General features: G+C 31.1%; 1 protein-coding gene across 1 annotated transcript in view; it reads left to right on the forward strand.

The window, feature by feature from the left end:
- Positions 1-460: 460 nt before the first annotated feature.
- The window catches only part of LOC143078774 (uncharacterized), a 73,987-nt gene continuing 54,192 nt past the window's right edge, over positions 461-20,255 (forward strand). Inside the window, exons 1-3 of the mRNA XM_076253736.1 lie at positions 461-608; positions 10,278-10,522; positions 17,763-17,854. Coding sequence (XP_076109851.1) covers positions 512-608; positions 10,278-10,522; positions 17,763-17,854 — 434 coding nt within the window. The 5' untranslated portion in view covers positions 461-511. The remainder of the gene's footprint in view (positions 609-10,277; positions 10,523-17,762; positions 17,855-20,255) is intronic.

The raw sequence follows: 20,255 nt of genomic DNA on the forward strand, positions 1-20,255 counted from the left end.
TGTTTAACTTCTTAAAAAACAATTAAAAATTTGTCGATTCTAGTTAACCTTTGACATCAAAATAAAAATTCAGTTAATATGAGATAGAAAAAAATTCATTGCATTTCATCTTTAAAAAAAACCAACATTTGACTAACATTTTTAAATAAAACTTCAAGAATTAATTTATTTAGTTTTGTTTAGTTTTTTTTCTTTTAAGAGAGCCCCATCCTCGTGCTAGTGCTATCTCAGTCAGCATATATTCCATCAATCAATACGATCAAGTCACTGAAAAAAATTATAAGCCTACAATCACAAAATCATTACAAATTGTAGAAAATGTTAATGAAGAAATTGTATTAAATATAGAACACCCAATCGCCCAATAATGCGTAATTGATAAGTCATGTGACGACAGGTACGAATATAACCCTATGATAGGCCTCACAGGTTGACTGTCGCACCTGTTGCATGTCCATTGTTTACAGATGGCGCTGTGCCCGGAAGTGGTTTGTTTCAGTGGTAACTCAACATGGCGTTAGGGCCAGACTGGATAAGTCAGTCATGGTTTTTAGTTTGGATTTTTACTTTACTTCTGAGTGAATCTCAAACGAAAAAAACTTCTGTCTGTAAGTACTAAACTATATCTTTATGACTGGCTAATAATTACCATTTTTTACGTTCACTGAAGCTATAATGAATTCGTTTAAATTATGCCTTATCTGACTCGAGTTTGACAATGGATGGCACATCTTTTATATCGATTTGCATTCATTAACAATGCACTGCATGTGTCATAGTGGTACCAAGCGTGTAATATGTATTATCACAAAATAGTCACAATTTTTAAAATTAAATATTTGTCATTTTAAAAAATGTGTTGATATTTATCATGTTATTTCTGTATTTTATTTTCTAAACTATATAAAAAAAAAGATGTTTTTAAAATTTTCTTTTTTATATTTTAGAAATGACAATCATTATACAGATTATTTTTTTTAGATGTAGTGGTGTTAAAAATTAGAAATTTGTATTTAAAAGAATACTCTTTTTATCATGTTTAACTTTTTCCATGAAGAAGCAATTTTAAATTTGATTCTAGCTACATGTACATGTAGTTGACCATTAACATCCAAATAAAATTTGAATAGATAGAAAAAAATGCATTGCATATATCTATTAAAATTTCACTTGACTGACATTTTTTTATATTAAAATAGAATTAATTTGTTTATTTTTGTTTTAACATTTTTATTCTTTGAAAATGTTGTGACAAAAAAGATATACAAAATGTATTTCTCTACATGCACATATATAAAGTAGGCCAAACTTATGACAAAAAAAATATTTATTTTGTATGATTTAAGGGGGAAAAAAATTGAAATTAATTTAACTTTTGTTGTAACAATGTATTATTATATGACATGTATGTTTTTTAAAAATTAAAATCTGTAATTTTGATATGCTGACAACAATTGGAAGTAAATCAATGTATTCCCCCCCCTAAAAACACTAAGTATGCATGGCTATGACAGCAGTCCCCCTAAAAACACTAAGTATGGCTATGACAGCAGTCCCCCTATAAACACTAAGTGTGGCTATGACAGCAGTCCCCCTAAAAACACCAAGTATGGCTATGACAGCAGTTCTATCAATGACAATGCTAAAACAGTATCAAAGTAAAACCAATGATAAGCTTTACATACATAAAATTCTCAATGAAAATTAAAGAATTTCATGGTTATAGCATCATTACAATTGTATGCTTTATTTTCAATTTAATAGGGTTGTATAAGCGTTTACTGTGCACACGGAAGCTCTTGATACCAAATGCACTTTTTTCCATGCTTTAACATGTACATGTACACCACAATATAATTACAATATAGCAGCCTTTAATTCTTTAAAAAATTCTTATCAAATAAACTCCGTGCACATGCATCTGGAAAACCAGAGATATATAAAACCATGAACATTGTATGTTTCTAAAAAACATAGATAATTCAAATTAAATTTTACATTGTATTATTTTGTCTACTTTTATTATCTAGAGTACTTTATGGTTCATATGATACAGTGAAAATTGAGTAATTGCATGTATAGAGATCATTATTTCACAATAAACAAGTTCCATTCAAATTCTTTGCATGTAACAATGTATATTGTAAATTAAATTAGCATCTTTTTAAATTCATTCACTATTTTCTTCAGGTTAATTAACAATGCTTTTATACCAACTGAAAACATCAAGCCCTTTAATAATAGATATATAACCTGAAAGTTTGCAGTGAGTGCTATAAAGCACAGCATCTTATAACCTGTAACTTGTTAATGAGCTTCAAATTAATACATCTGACATGGATAGAAAGTCTATTGGTGCTTAATGTGTAATTTATGTGGCATGCTTCTTTAATGTGATGTGCAAAAATAAAATGGAACACAGATGTTTTGTTGCTGACCACTGAAGCAAGCAGTTTTGTCCAATTAAATGTGTAAAACCCCAGGAAATTTGAGAAATTGTGTGACCATCATTCATTGAATAAAGGTTGGATTATGTTGTAAAGAGAACAAATTATCACATTTAACTCCCATCTTTTATGGGTATTTGGGAGGAGAAACTATTATGGAACAATCTTTTCATAAAGGAAAAATGAAGTGTCAGAATTTAAATGCTTGTAATCTGTATAAACCTTTATTTTTGTCCCCTGTAAGGTTGATTTCACAGATAATGAATAACACAAGCCTTTAAATTTTACATTCATAACTACTATGTGTGTATTAATACAAAAATGTATATAAACACATGCCAAAATAAGAAATGTTGAAGGGTGTTATACAAGTTGACTGTAGATTGTATAAATGTTAGATATCCATTGTACACATGCATAAAATGTAGTTTCACAATAAATGAACATTGCACAAACATAGTTTGGCACAGTACTATAATATTGAAAAGGGTCATTACCAATGTAATGCATTATGGTATACAAATGAACATGCATATATATACATGTATATGGGAGAAAACACACTTCCAGGCATTTGTAGGAAAAATAAATGAAATAATTAAGTAGAATAAACAAAATATGCAATCATTTATGATTTAATTATAATAATTAGAATTAAGGGGGCTCGTCGGTCTAAATCATTTTTTTTCCCTAATATAGGATTTCTCTATATTTTTTCATAAATGAACTTTATCATATTCAAATGAAATAGAAAAATGGGGTCACCGTTCATTTACATTCGTAAGCTCACAATCTGCCTCCGAAAGAAGCATATATTTTTGTTAGTGTCCTATTTCTCTGTTGAACTAATAGGTGAAATAAAGGTAAATTCGAAATAAAAAAAAACTAAATTACAGAAATCGCTAAAATTTTACAATTATTTAGTTTTTGTAAAGCTTATTTGAAAACAATAATAAAAAATATAGGTCACCGATGAGTTAAAAAAGATATTTCAATTTTAATGCCAAAAAATGGCATTTTTGCAACAAAGGGAGATAATTTGGAGCTTTTTCAATGATATAAACATTTTAAAAGTCATCTGGGGCCAAACCAAATCGATTTTTGTTGTTAATTTTTGTACCATATCATAAAGTAATAACTAATAGTGTTATAAATAAAATATGTAATGAAAAAACAAATGTTTAATTTTTTGCTGAAATTTTTGTACCTGTGAGCCTCCTTAATATAGTTTTAAATTGTTTGTCACTTGTATTAATATTAGGCAAAATTTAATATAATTTATATATTTTCATATATTTTCGAAAGAACACAATAAGTTAATTCTTATGTAAATTTTGGGTCTCCATGACATGTTTTTGACTTTAAGGTTATTCATGACTTTGACAAGTCCAAGGTCTTTACCTTTAGGAAGAAAATGAAATTCTTTAAATGTACATGTATGGTGGGAACAAAAAACAAAACTGTGGACTGGTCTAGATGTTTTCTGGTTTAAAGGTGTCCTTGATGATGACTTATCATCTTATTGTTGTCTATTCCACATCTCCTTTCTTCCACATATGTAAATTTGGTCTGTACACATGTTCCTATCACAAACAGAAATGATTGATGATTGTTGGTTGCTTAACGTCCAGTGGCAAATATTTCATGCATGTTCAGGACAAGCTAACAGAAATGAGGAATGAATAAAAGTTCATGTACATTTCTTCTTATATACAATGTATAATCAAATGTAGCAGTATTTTCTTGGGAACATTATTTTTCATGTACTGTGAATTCAGTCCACATATTCTTGGGATACAAATTTTAATGAAGTTGAATCTCTTATTTGGAAAAACCAGCTGGAAATTGAATATCTACTAAAATGCAAATATTGCTGAATCAATGAAAAATGGTACCTACAAAAATAAATGAATTCACAGTATATTCACCCCATATTCCTATTTTGTACATGCAGTTCCATAAATTGTTCTGGGGGGCCCATTATTTCTCAAGACATTTTACACCAGTGTGTTATAAAGTTAATGAATGTTATTAGGCATTGACACAGGTCTGAACAAATGTATGGGTGTACAGGGACAAAGATACTTCACCATTTTGAGGTCATTAGTGTTGTTTATGTTCCTTATTACATGTATAAAGATATCCAAAATTCATAGTTTGTTGAGGATATCACCATTAAAAATATACATGTACTTACACCTATATTTTTATAAGATCCAAACAAGTCTACATAATTATATATACAATCACAGTAGGTGACAATTGTATAATAAAGGAAAAAGATACAGACCCTTTACAGCTGGCTATGCTCATTGTTAAGGCCATATAATGACATACAGCATCATGAGTACATATGTCAATATACAGTTACTAATTATAAAACTGCAATATCATGCTACATCTTATTTTTATAAGAGCATTATACATGTAATGTGTCCTGTATCCATTCTTGTAAGTTTATGGTCAGAACTTATAAAAAAGAAGATGTGGTATGATTGCCAATGAGACAACTATCCACAAAAGACCAAAATGACACAGACATTAACAACTATAGGTCACTGTACGGCCTTCAACAATGAGCAAAGCCCATACCGCATAGTCAGCTATAAAAGGCCCCGATAAGACAATGTAAAACAATTCAAACGAGAAAACTAACTGTATGCTGTAAACTGGATTAATCATGTAAAAGTGGTTATAAATCAATAAGTACATGACCATATGCATATAAATATGTATCTGACACCAATGCTTATCACATACAGCATAATCATACATGTATACATGTCAATAATTTGGGTCTTAAAAACATAAAATAAATAAAATTGAGAATGGAAATATGTCAAAGAGACAACAACCCGACCAAAGAGCAGATAACAGTCGAAGGCTACTACTAATGGGTCTTCAATGCAGAAAGAAAATCCTGCACTCTGTGGTCACAACAGGTCCTTAGTTGGCCCCTTAATAAAATTGTGTAAATGACTAAAGATTTATGATAAAGTTATGATCAGCTGTTATAATTGTCAACCTCCACAGGTATATACAACATCTACAGTTTAATCTCATCACCAGCTTTCATCAGCATTGATTTTAAGCTCTATTGCCAATAACATGCCATGAAAGCTAATTACATGTAATACTATATTCACTGATTTGTCTTAAGAAGGTGAAATAAAGGTTGACAGAAATAAGTTTACAAGAATATTATATATTATATATAAATCAAGGACAGAACAGTTGTTTACAAGAATACTGAACATTATTGTTTTTGAATCGAGATTGCTGGATGTCAAACATGCTGAATTGGCTAAATGCATATTGTTTTTAACTAAAAGTCCATGTGTTAATTGAATAAATGTAAACTGATAATATTGGTCAATAAATCTTCTAACATTAAGGTCAATTCAGACTCAATTGCATTCAAACTTTTAGTGGGCACAATATTTGGGAGAGATCCGTTTTTGCTAAAAATGCATCCTTTTGCGCCACAAGATTTTTCCTCCAATGCTACGTTTGCGCCACCTGTTTTGAAATGACATGGCATCATTTGCGCCAAAAATAAAACATACGATTGCGCCAATTAGAAGAAAAATTACTTCCCTCCTCCTTTATTTGGACTTGGAACCGGCAGTTTACACGGCAAATGTTTCCTTTTCTAAAACATACTTTTTTCTTACTGCTGTTGCATGGGTACTTCCCCATCTAATGTATGTAGTAGCTTGTAACTTCACTTTATTGTCCAAAAAGACAAACATTGAAGGATGAATTGCATGAAACAGTTCATTATAATTCCTGTGGAATGGTTCTTATCCAATACTGGTAAGTCTTGCGGTAGGTATAGTTTCAGCCGAAACAAAGCACTGTGTCATCAACATATTGTGGCTAAAACATTACCAGCAAAAGCTTCCATTTCCTTCTCTTTTGGTATATCTTGTATTAAATATTCAGTACAGCAATAAGTTTTCTTCTCTCTCTCTGTACATGGACTGACTAACGCATCTCAAGTCATTTCTCTCCAGATGCTCATCTTCATGATGAAATATCTCCGAACATATGATACTGTTTAAGCCAAAAATAAGAAGGAATATTAATCATTAATATCTATGATGATAGATATGTGTACAGGTAAATTGGCGCAAATGAGTTCCGAATATTGGTGCAATTAATACATTTGGAAAACAAAATATGGCGCAAATGGTACCCCTGAAAAACAGTAATTGGCGCAAAAGGACTGCTGCCCAATATTTGACTACATGTACAAAGAATTTAAATATTGCTATATAGTATTAGTCCTAGACAGGTATTTGTTCAGGTCAACTTATTTATGAATATTACAGAAAATAATTATTGAATATTAGACCTAATCAGATAAAAGTAAAGAGTAGTGTCACATATGTCAACAAGAACATTAGATAAGGCCACCCTGGCTTAATGTAAACTGTCACTTATATTTGTATAGAAGTACAATTTAAACAATTATTATACATACAAAATGACATGTTAGACCTTTAAAATTCACTTAAATTACAGTTTGTATATATATATATAACAGTGGTTCAGGTCCTGATTTAAAAAAAAATGCTGTAAGACTTTTTTGAATGTATGTGTCTTTTATAAATGATTTATAAAAGGGACATGCATACATGTGCATAACGATTATTAAGTGGAAGGAACATATTGTTTTTTATCTTCAAGGGATTGGTTGCTTTTTTTTGCATTAGATCATTTGAATGAGAGCAGACAAATATACATTTATTTTTAAGTCATTGCAGTACATACACTCTGTGAAATAAAGATATTGAAAAATCAGACCTCAGTTGTTTACAAATATCATCTGCCAGGGAAATTTATAAACAATTTGAAAGTACCATTAGTATTGATATCAAACCAAAAGCAATCAAATCCAATGTTTCTCTTTGCTTCAGTACATTAACACATTACATTGAGTTTTACATCAAGGTCAACACTTTGCATTCATTCATTCCTGAAGTAATGTAACCAATTAAACTGATGTATTTATAATGAGTTAAACACAGTTAGGCAGAAGATGCACTATACAGATAGATACCCACGCTTACATTAGATCAAAGTTGATCGCAGCAATTCAACTTTTTATCAATTAAAGACCAAATTAAAACTCATTAACAAATTATTCATCTCAGCATGTGGTGTTTGAAAAAAAGATGTCTTGCAAGACATGCAAAAATAATTCTAGTACGGAATCAGAAAGCATATGGTTTATATGAAAGGAACAATTTATGATATACAAAGCTGCTTATAACAGTAGGAAAACATATTTGTAAGTTGAATAGAGAATGGAAATGGGGAATATGTTAAAGACAGCAACCCCTACCAAAGAGCAGATAACAACAGAAGCCCATAAATTGGTCTTTTATGCAGCAGGAAGTGCACATTTGGCTTTTTAACTTCTCTCCAACTGAATATATCAATGATGTCATATTATTATGTGATTATGGTTTCGCTTTTGTATGAATGCTTATGGGTTTTACTCATTGTTGAAGGTTATGTGTTGACCCATTGTTGTTAATTACGTTATACTGTGTCATTTCGTATCTTGTGGAGAGTTGTCTCATTTGTAATCATACCACAATCTTCTTAGTTTTCTATTTAAGCCCCTGTGCTGAAGATATAATCCCTTTACAAAACGTTATGTAAATTTAAAACTACCATAATACTGAACTGCCTTTTATCTCTGCAGGTGTCAGTATAATGGCTCACACAAAGGTATACATGTACATGTATATTTTATAGGGTTAATTTTACTTAATTATTATGTAAGAAAACTTGCATTCTCTTAAATTTGCTTTACCACAAAAACAACTAATGTATATTGTGTTAATCATTCTATTTTTATACGAACGCAAAGGTCCTATATTGGTATGATGTTGGCGTCGTCGTCATTGCTGTGGTCGTCGTTGTCGTCGTTGTCCGAAGACACATTGGTTTTCACACTATAACTTTAGTCATTAGGGGCCGAAAAAGGGCCCAAATAAACATTTTTCTTGGTTTTCGCACAATAACTTTAGTATCAGTAAATAGAAATCTATGAAATTTAAACACAAGGTTTATGAACACAAAAGGAAGGTTGGGATACATTTTGGGAGTTTTGGTCCCAACAGTTTAGGAATTAGGGGCCAAAAAAGGGCCCAAATAAGCATTTTTCTTGGTTTTCGCACAATAACTTTAGTATAAGTAAATAGAAATCTATGAAATTTAAACACAAGGTTTATGACCATAAAAGGAAGGTAGGGATTGATTTTTGGAGTTTTGGTCCCAACAGTTTAGGAATTAGGGTCCCAAAGGGTCAAAAATTAAACTTTGTTTGATTTCATCAAAAATTGAATAATTGGGGTTCTTTGATATGCTGAATCTAACTGTGTATGTAGATTCTTAATTGTTGGTCCCGTTTACAAATTGATCTACATTAAGGTCCAAAGGGTCCAAAATTAAACTTAGTTTGATTTTAACAAAAATTGAATTCTTTGGGTTCTTTGATATGCTGAATCTAAACATGTTCTTAGATTTTTTATTATGGGCCCAGTTTTCAAGTTGGTCTAAATCGGAGTCCAAAATTAAACTTTGTTTGATTTCAACAAAAATTGAATTCTTGGGGTTCTTTGATATGCTGAATCTAAACATGTATTTAGAATTTTGCTTATAGGCCCAGTTTTCATGTTGGTCCAAATCGGGGTCCAAAATTAAACTGTGTTTGATTTCAACAAAAATTGAATCCTTGGGGTTCTTTGATTGTTTGATTTCAACAAATATTGAATATATGGGGTTCTTTGATATATATATGCTGAATCTAACCATGTACTTAGATTTTTTATATTTGGGCCCGGTTATCAAATTGGTCCACATTGAGGTCTAAAGGGTTCAAAGTTGAACTTTATTTGATTTCATCAAAAATTGAATTCTTGGGGTTCTTTGATATGCTGAATCTAACCATGTATTTAGATTTTGGATATTGGACCATAATAGGTAAATGTCCAATTTAAAATTTTTAAGTTTAAGTTCTTAGACCACATTCAGTGTCAGAAATCTATGTTGTGTCAACTATTTAATCACAATCCAAATTCAGAGCTGTATCAAGCTTGAATGTTATATCCATACTTGCCCCAACTGTTCAAGGTTCGAACTCTGTGGTCTTATAAAGCTGTGCTCTGTTGAGCATCTGGTTACCTTAGCTCCATAGACATCTATATGAATTTCAAAGGATAAGGTGCAAGAATAATTTAACATTTATATGGTTTTGCTTGTTCAGTTTGTGTATTGTTTTTAGATAATTTGAAACTTCATTCCTTTACATATCATGCATTTAGTTTGTACATACATGGATGGAACAACACATTAAGAAAAAGTATCAAATTTAGTTCCCTTAACCCTGAGTTTGTATATACGTACATATATAGATATGAGAAGATGAGGTATGAGTGCCAAATGAGACAACTCTCTATCCAAGTCACAATTTATAAAGGTAAACCATTATAGGTCAAAGTACGGTCTTCAAGAGGGAGCCTTGGCTCACACCGAACAGCAAGCTATAAAGGGCTATATAAGACATATGTATATGGAAGGTGATGTCACCATCAATGCGTTATGAACCCCATATAAAATTACTAACCCTATGGTCTCATAGGGGGTCACGATGTGATAGCGTTAAACCAATCACAACATAATAATTTACCCACGGTGCTATTAACATGTTTATACTTGGAGTATGACTTGTTAGACTGCATGTTGCTGAACTTTATGCATCGAACAATAAAATTGTAAAAATTTGAAATACAGAATATAATTTTCTATTTTCAGATTATATGAAGAACCCAGAATGTGCAGAATTTAAATATTTAGGTGGTGCTACTGTATATTCTCACGATAAACAATACACAGAATATTACGAACATATGATCTCATGTCGAATGACTTTTAAAGCAGAAAATGAAGACTGGAAACTTGTGTTACGTTTTATCAGTCTAGATATTCCTGACAGGACAGATAGAATATGTAACGATGCTGTTTATGTTTTTGATAGTGATCAGATTTTACGTCCATTTGTAAGTATTCAAGCTACAAGTATTCATACTGTATGGGTATTAATTGAAGAAGAAAAAAGCCCAAAACAGACCTTTCAAACAAATTAGACATATAATATATTATTATTATCTTCTTGTTAAAATTTTGGGTGATAATGTAAGATTTATCTCCCCTAACAATAAAAAATATAATAGTGCTATAGGAGGCACATCATCCTATACATGTAACAGGCCTTCCATTTATTTAAATGCTAAATATGCCAATTTTGAAAAATCTCAAAAATAAAAAAAAGTATTCTCATAATGATCCTTAAATTACTTTACAAAAAGATATTGCCTTATTTATTGTAAGTGTTAAAGCCTTAAGATAAAGCACAAAAAAATATCTGCTGTGGTTTAAAGTAGAAGAAATTAGTAAGAGACCACTTAATGGAGAGAATAAAGAGAATGTATTGTGTCCTTATTACATGAATTCCTTACAGGCACAATCATTTTCTATGCTCAGAGGAGCATGCTATTGGGATGAAAACTATTATTTGGCATTTAATAAATAAGAAAGATTACATCACAGGGAACATGTGGTCTAAGTTTCAAATTGATTGGACTTCTACATCATCAAAATCTACCTTGTCCAAAAACTTTAACCTGAAGAGGGACAGAGGGAAAAAGAATTAATTGTCACTAATATTCACATATTTGAATGATCATGGTTATACATGTAAGGGTAGAATGTATAAAAGTGTATCAAAGGACGAAAGGTGTTTGCTGTGATTTAGTTGAAAGCCTGAATCTTGATAGTTCTTAATTTCATCAGTGGCGGATCCAGAACTTTTCCTAAGGGGGCCCGCTGACTGACCTAAGGGGATCCGCCTATGTTCATTCATACTTTCCCATGTTTGTTGTGTGATTCATAAATTTTTAGAATAAAATAAAGATGTAAGAGTAGAATGAAGAGCAGGAAATTTAGACCACATTTTGAAATAAGAATATGTTGGACAGGAAGAAAAACCTTGCATTGCAACAGGCCACCAGAGAAGACACAAGAGAGTTGTTTTAAAAGTTCTGTTCTGTGCTGCAGCACTCTCCCTATACATGCTATATAGAGCATAAGATTTAACATCTCTTTCCCACTGGACATGGCTGAATATTTATACATCATGCAGTCAGTACTACAGAAGACCCACTGATGTAAGTTTACTACTGGATGGGAAAAGTCCAGGGATGACCATATTTCTATACCCCAAGTCAATTGCAACCTAAAATAAGAGTTTAAAAAAAGAAGTACATGTATTAAAGAGGAATAAATAAAAAATGACATCAGTAACATATAATTTTTGTATATAGAAATGTAGTATAAGATATTCTTTAAAACATACATTGTATTTTTTTCTTCGAACCTGTCTCTGTTAACTGAAATTGACCATCAATGACCCTACATGAACATTTCTACATTTTAATTATGCATACATTAATTGTCTATGGCAGGACACATTTGAAATTCTTTAACTTTGTTAAAGTATTGTACTTTTTCAGAACAATAAACTTGTTTAAGAAAATAAATATGGATTCATTGGCTAAATGGCAATTTAAATAAATTTTTCTGTTGCATATTTATTATATAAAATGTCTTTTAGAAAGATGACAATTATCTTTTGATTATTAATCTCGTATTTTTATTCATCTTACCAAGCCTATTACAAATGAAATATGAACTTTTGTATGCTATTTGAGTTGTAAATTATACAGTGCAGTATGTGACAGGCGCTTGAGTAAACAGCTTATAAGTGTTGGTTTTATTTTTTATCTTTTATTCCAGACGTTCACTTGTCAAGCGGTGACAGCAAACTCTTGATATCGCCAATTATTGACACCATTATTGACTTTTATGTAAACTTATACAAGGTGACCTAGCACACAAAACCTCTTTCTAGTTATAAATTATAAGTTTTACATTATAAAAAGAAAAGGGAATCTTTGTCATGGAAAGTAGACAGTTTCTATTGGGTGGAAGCTAAAGAGTGTTCTTCAATTTAAAATTAAATTTTATGTTATATATATATGCTGACTCAATATTAGTAAATTATTTTTGTTAGGAATATGTAGTTTAAATATATTTATTTATAGGGGATTGGGAAACAAGTTATTACAACGTACATTTGTATATTAATCCCTTTCCACTTTGCGGGTGCGAGTGCTGCCTTGTAGCGGCATTAGCCTGCTCTTTTTCGAAATCTACAAGGGTGTCTTTTATGTGCAAGAGATATTGCTCTCTTTTTACACGCTATTCATCATCCCCTGAAATGTTCTCCCTGGAATGGGGATCTTATCAGGAACCTTTGTGTCTGTAGGTCTATGATTTAAACCACTGCACTATGGCTCTGCTCAAGGCTGTTAGGAGTATTTGGCCAAGAAAATGTAGTATTTTGCGTATTGTACAACATGCAGCAAGGCAGCATACATTTTTAGTGACCTTTACAATGAAGTTTTCAGAAATCTGGCATGTTTAGAAGAACTACCATCATTTTTCACTTTGTTTAATAGTCCTGTTAGCTAAGACAGACAGTATATATGCAGATTAGATAAACTTGAGAAATATGCACTAGCTTCACACGATAAAACATAATTTTTGAAATGATTAGACTCATTTGTTGTAAAAATCTGACATTTTTTGTTTAAAAAACTTATTAAACTTCTAAATGATAAGGTATAGCATGTGGATTTAGCTTGTAACCTGCTAAAAAAGGTGCATGCCAAAGTAAGAAAACATGATTTCATGTTGTGTAGCTAACTGTGAGGTCATTAGGTAGCAATATAAAACACACCAGATGCCAGGAGTTTTACATATTTTATTGCCAGCTGAAGGATATATGTTAAAGAGGAAGTAGTGGAATTGTTCAAGAAGGACAATAAACTTTCTGCAAGCACACTTTTAAAGTATATACATAAAATGTACACTCTCGCTGTGTTAAAGATACTGTGTTAAAGACCCATCAGTGACCTTTGGCTGTTTTCTGCTCTTTGGTCAGGTTGTTGTCTCTTTGACACACTCTAAACTAGCTAAGAAAGATGTTGCTTTTTCCACTTGCATATCAGTACCTATTAAAGATAAAGTTGAATCTTCAATGGCCATGTAGGTTGTATTTGCATTAAATAGCCAATTTGATTTTCCATGATAGGAACTGCTTTTATGCCTCTTTTACTATGAATTTTCATAAAACAATTCATACAATGCACTGTCCCTATGCCCAGGAATGCTCTAACCCCAACATTTGAAAGGCAGTGATGAATAGATCGGTTAAAATGTTAGGAGCTATATGTATAACCAAACGGTACATAAAATTAATAGATTAATACATTGAAAGTCAACCTGTCGTTTGTGACCTGTTGTGGCCACTCATTTTTTTTGTCAACTTTTTTTTACAGTGACTTGACTGTTAGTGTTGCTATCCACCAATTGCAACTCATTCAAAATTTTGACCAAATTGCAATTTGTTTTATAAAATCAAATTGTTCAACTGGTCAGAATATTGAACAAGTTGTTCAGTCAAAATGAGAAAGTGCAAGGTGATAAAATAAAATATACTTACAATCCTACAAGACTTTAACTCCACTTTAATGATGTTATAACTAGATTTGTCTATCAATCTGTATAGTTATATTATAGCCATTACCATACTAAAGGTAAAATGTTTTATTTTGAATTGCTATAAAAATGTCCAAACTAAGCTTTTATATAGTTTTTCTTTCGAAAAGGATTTTATCTTTATAAGAATCATAAATCATTTAAAATAATACATCATATATTCAGTAAAATACATGTGAAATAACAATATGCTATTGATAAGTTTCCTTGGGGAGATAACCTAAAATACTATTCTTTTGAATAAAGATTTTTTGAAACCAAAAAAGATTATCTCCCCTTCCTACAAACATATTGCAATTTCACAAATATTTTACTGAATATGAAATGTTTTTATTCACATAATGTGTGATTCTTATGAATATAGAATACTTTTCGAAAGAAAAACTATATAAAAGCTTAGTTTGGACATTTTTATAGCAATTAAAAATAAAACAGTTCACCTTTAGTATGGTAATGGCTATAATATAACTTGCACTTTCACGACTTGACTGTGGTTTTCTACAGCAGTTGGTTCAAATTTCTGACCAGTTGAACAATTTGGTTTATTAAAACAAATTGCAATTTGGTCAAAATTATGAATGAATTGCAATTGGTGGATAGCAACACTTACAGTCATGTCACTGTAAAGAATCTGGGATCCTCTAACTCTTTGAATAAAGGGTTGCATTTTGTTTTGTTGTTCAAACTTTAAATGTTTCATGTATATTGTTGTACTGAAAGATGATTACAAAATCTTTTAGGAGATTATTCACAGTTCATTACCTTATAAATTTCATATCATTACAATATGCAGGTTATCAATGAATGGGAACCTGTAAGTGTATTGTTTCAAGATACATGAAATTAGATTTGATAAATATATTGTCCAGCAAGCTAAAGTGGCCTGATACTATAATTTCTTTCATGCTATTTACATGTATAAGAATCTCTAGGCTGAGGGTACATAAACACTTTTGTACATACATGTATATAAATGTTTGCTTCAAGTATTTGTATGATAACATGTAGAGTTTATTGTTTTTTTCTGAATGTTGATACATACATCATCAGGAATCACATATTCACAACAAATAAAGGTACACTCATTAGCAATAGTAGTCAAAACATTTATGTTTGTGTTACAGGGGGGTAGCTGCCATTAGTCACTTTAGGCACGTGCCTACGCATAATTTTTTCACAAATATTTTTTTTTTATTAAAAAAATAACAAACAACATTATCTGTAGATGAAAGCCGGGGAAGTTGTCAAAACTCTAGTTATTGAATGTCATGTGTACACTAGTTTCTCATCCTTAGTGAATGGAATATTTGATAGAATTGAATGTTTTTACGATTTTACCTTATAAAGAAACTATAACCTATAACTTTGGTTCAGATCATTTAACTTCTATCAACAAAAACTTGAATGAATCTCAACTTGGAGACGCGTTTTTTAATTAGTTGTTGTAAGTTTTCAACTAGCTATCCACTTTGTCTTCACCCGACTCGCCAATGTTGGTTGTCAGTTTGGCTGTGCGGGATGTATAAATATGCAGTCACGTCTATAGTTGTAGAGAGAATGCAACTCTTTGAGTAGATCGTAGTTGGTCTACTGAAAGGCAAAATTTTTGCTCCTATCCAATCCCTCATTTTCTGATGTGTTGCATTTTTAAATTTCCAGACGGCCTTGGTCCTGGATGAGACCTATTACAGGTCCAGCTCCAAGTTGTATTTATCGTAATATTTTTTCAACGGTCCTGAACTTGCATAAATATTTGACACTGGATGTAAAAAAATCAATCAATCAACTGGCTTCCAGTAATTTGAGTACTCCCAAATCTGCGGGTAATGGCCACAATTATTCAAGATTCCTAAGCAGGTAGAAATTTTTATTTACCGTAGAGGATATAAAGAAATATGTATTTCTTGAACTTTGTTAGGCATCGACTATATCTGTATGTGTTTGTGTGGCTAGGGTGAAGGTTTATGATCAAAAGATTAATGGTTGATGTCTAGCCATAAGGATAGTTCTATTATATAGTAGTATCAGTGTTAACGGTCCTATTTTTTTTAATGAAGTATCGTCAATATGTACTATTAATTAAGTTAAACGTATATATCAATCAGAACGGAATAGATATGATAATACCAAATAGGGTGTAAGACTTTATTAAAAAGGGATACGCTGGGCAATGCATATTGTAATTTTTTTTATATTACGGATTGTACTGCACTATTTAATTCACAAGTCAGATGTTATGGTACATTATTCATAACTCTTCGAACATTTCATCATGTATATTATAATTATCATGATTTAATAACCAGTAAATTTAATATTTTTGTACATACAGTTTATAACGCTGACAACCATTTTCGTCAGGGAGCTTCGCCCCCTGAACCCCCTACCAGACCCTCTGCCGATTGGTGCCTACAGTTGACTGAATACCTAGCTACGCCCCTGGTGTATACAATTTATATGTATATGCAAACTCAAGAACTATTGCAAAAGAAAGAAAGAAAAAAAATGTAAAATATTAGAAATATCATTTCCACTAGCAAGCTCTATGAAAATTAAAAATTTTAAGATAATATTGTGCAAGTGCAAACTAATGCATATTTCATTGTGTCATCTTTTTTGTATGTTTTCCTTAATTTCTTCCTTTATTTTTCTTTCTAAATCTATTATAACCACGTCCATGATCTTTAAATAAGACCAACTTTTAACTTTGATCAGTCCTCTGACTGTTATATAATTATATCTGTTTTTTTCCAGGTTCTCTGACTGTTATATAATTATACCCCCGCTTTAAAAAAGGGGGGGTATACTGTTTTACCTCTGTCTGTCAGTCCGTCCGTCCATCAGTCCGTCCGTCAGTCAGTCAGTCAGTCCGTCCCATGAAACTTTCGTCACATTTTTCTCAGGAACTACACATCCACCCTTTCTGTAATTTGGTATCAACATTTATATATGTCAGCCATACCGTGTGATGCGTTTTCAGATTCATCACTTGACAACTTCCTGTTTACCGAACACTTGTCTGATTTTACACATGATAGCCAAGTTGAAAATTTTCGTTACATTTTTCTCAGGAACTACAATACAAGGATTTCTGAAATTTGGTTTCAGGATTTATATAAGTCAGCTATACCGTGTGATGCGTTTTCAGATTCATCACTCGACAACTTCCTGTTTACCGAACACTTGTATGATTTTACACATGATAGCCAAGTTGAAAATTTTCGTCACATTTTTCTCAGGAACTACAATACAAGGATTTCTGAAATTTGGTTTCAGGATTTATATAAGTCAGCTATACCGTGTGATGCGTTTTCAGATTCATCACTCGACTACTTCCTGTTTACCGAACACTTGTATGATTTTACACATGATCACCAAGTTAAAAATTTTCGTCACATTTTTCTCAGGAACTACAATACAAGGATTTCTGAAATTTGGTTTCAGGATTTTTATAAGTCAGCTATACCGTGTGATGCGTTTTCAGATTCATCACTCGACAACTTCCTGTTTACCGAACACTTGCATATTTTTACACTATTAATATTATCCACTTGCGGCGGGGGTATCATCAGTGAGCAGTAGCTCGCAGTTTCACTTGTTATATCTGTTTTTTTCCAGGATGAAGCAGGAGGAAACTTTGGTTTATGTGGAAATGAGGTACCAACAGAACCAATGCAGTCCAGTGGACCTTTTATAACAGTTCATTTCAGGTTAGTACCATATAGTACACAAAGTAAATATAGAAATAGTATACAAAGTAAATATAGAAATAGTATACAAAGTAAATATAGAAATAGTATACAAAGTAAATATAGAAATAGTATACAAAGTAAATATAGAAATAGTATACAAAGTAAATATAGAAATAGTATACAAAGTAAATATAGAAATAGTATACAAAGTAAATATAGAAATAGTATACAAAGTAAATATAGAAATAACACTCGCATGAATTCCACCTCAAACAAGGTTGTAAATGAAACTCCAAATCTTTTTCACTGATTTCACGTGAGTTTCATGTGAATATCAGGATTTTTTTCCACCTGACTTTTGAAATAAAGTAACATCTATTTTAAATCATGAATATAGCAATTTTTTTGTGTGATATTCATGTGTATCTCAATGACCAGAGATTCAATTATAAGCTTGTTTGAGGTTGATTTTTCATTATTTTCATGGTGAGTTTCATGTGAGCTAACTCACCATATAGTATTACTTGCAAAATGACTGTGTGTACTATGTAGGTAACATTATTGTTGAAAGTCAGTACCAGACTGTTGGTGCCAGACATGCTGCTAAAAGTATTCTTTAATTGAAATAACATGAAAATATGCATTATTTAATGTGTTCTAACCCAACAAAATAATGCATTGTAAAAAATGTACAAATTGGCCTAGAATCTTAAGTGCTGCTTTGAATCGTTATTAATAATTTGTTTAAATTTGAAAGAAATTGAAAAACATTTTACACATCAATATACAGAAACTGATTGTTTATATTTTAATTTTGCCAAATGGCTTATTTTAGCTTTGAAAATTTAATTGAAAATTTAATTGCAAAACCTAAGACAAAAACTTGATAGGAAGACACATTTTAAAAAACATGAGGATTAAATTTCCTTTGTTTTTAAAGATAGTAGAATAAAATGTTCAATAACTGTCACTTGTAGTTAGTCTTATCAACAGAATGTTATCTCGAGTGCATATTATTTGACATATAAAAATATGTGAAGATTAAGATGGGAATCTATTTTTTCTTGCTATCACCAGAAAACCAGAAAAAGATGATTTATGATATTTTTAATGCCATCATCCTGGTATTGTCAGACAAGATTTTTGAGAATTGAATTAAGTGAATCCTCTTACAGATTGTTTTGATCTTGTCAGTTGATATTTTACTGGAAACTTATGTTCTTCATGCTGCGCCCCATACAGATTACATAAACCTTAATGCATACTAATTATAAGAATGCCTTTATCTTATTCTGCAATCTCTTGCTGCAGATTTCAGTTGGGTATAGTATGTCATCACCTGTATTTTTGTCATCACTTAGTTATGATCTTTCAGCATGGATGATGCCCACCCATTGATAAGTAAGCAAAGTGCCAATCTTTCTAAAATAAAAAAAAACGGCAGATTATTAATAATAAGTTTGATACTGTTTAATGTAAAGTGATAGAGAAATCTCTCATCCTGAGTTAAAGTATTTGTATATTAACTTTTAAGTGGTTAAAAATCATAAAAATAGTATTATAGGCAACGGACCAAAAATCCTTTTAGTTCTTCTAGAATAGGATTATCTGCCCCTGTTTTCTGATTCTTCTTGAAATTTTAAAAAGATTTCATGGTGTCAAACCATATCATATGTAACCCCAAAGATATAAATTATGTTCTGACAGATAGATATTCCAAATCAAATCAAATACTGGTATTCATTGGATAAGACACATATTATAAATATGACAATGTGTAAGCCAAGAGTAATAAAGTTTTAATGTAATAACAAAGGAAAATATGAAAAATCTTATTGCTACCAATGGTTTTCCATATAGAGTTTGAGTTTGAAACTTTAAGGCTTAACTTTGAAATGAGTATATTAAACTCGTCAATAGCATTAACTGACCAGCTGAAGATCAGACAAGAGAATCGGAATTGATATTCCTAATATTCTTATTTTTTTATCTTAGCTCTCAAAGTACTTTACATATGGCACAAGTTTTGTTAATGATATAAAGTAAGCAGTACATAATAACAAGTAAATTACTTCTGACTTGTGACTAATTCTCCATGTGACATTAAGCTTGTTATAGGGCTTGCTGTCATAAATTCTACAGTAATTTGTGGTGACTTATAGCTGTCAGACTGCAGTAATGATAATGATTTTGATGGCAGATAAATTAGCAGTATAACAAGAAATCTCAATTCTTACTACTAATACTGTCAGGGTGGTATGTCAGTCTAGTATACTTTTATACCGAGTCAGTATATGTTGACACTGACAGGTATGTTAAGTCTGGCAAATGATGAATTATTAGCTAAATTTAAGTTTAGCCTTGGCTACTGTTTATACATGTGATTGCAAAAGTTATTTATATACCTGAACTGAATTTT

This window comes from Mytilus galloprovincialis, chromosome 6 (assembly GCF_965363235.1).
Source record: "Mytilus galloprovincialis chromosome 6, xbMytGall1.hap1.1, whole genome shotgun sequence".
Classification (NCBI taxonomy): domain Eukaryota; kingdom Metazoa; phylum Mollusca; class Bivalvia; order Mytilida; family Mytilidae; genus Mytilus; species Mytilus galloprovincialis.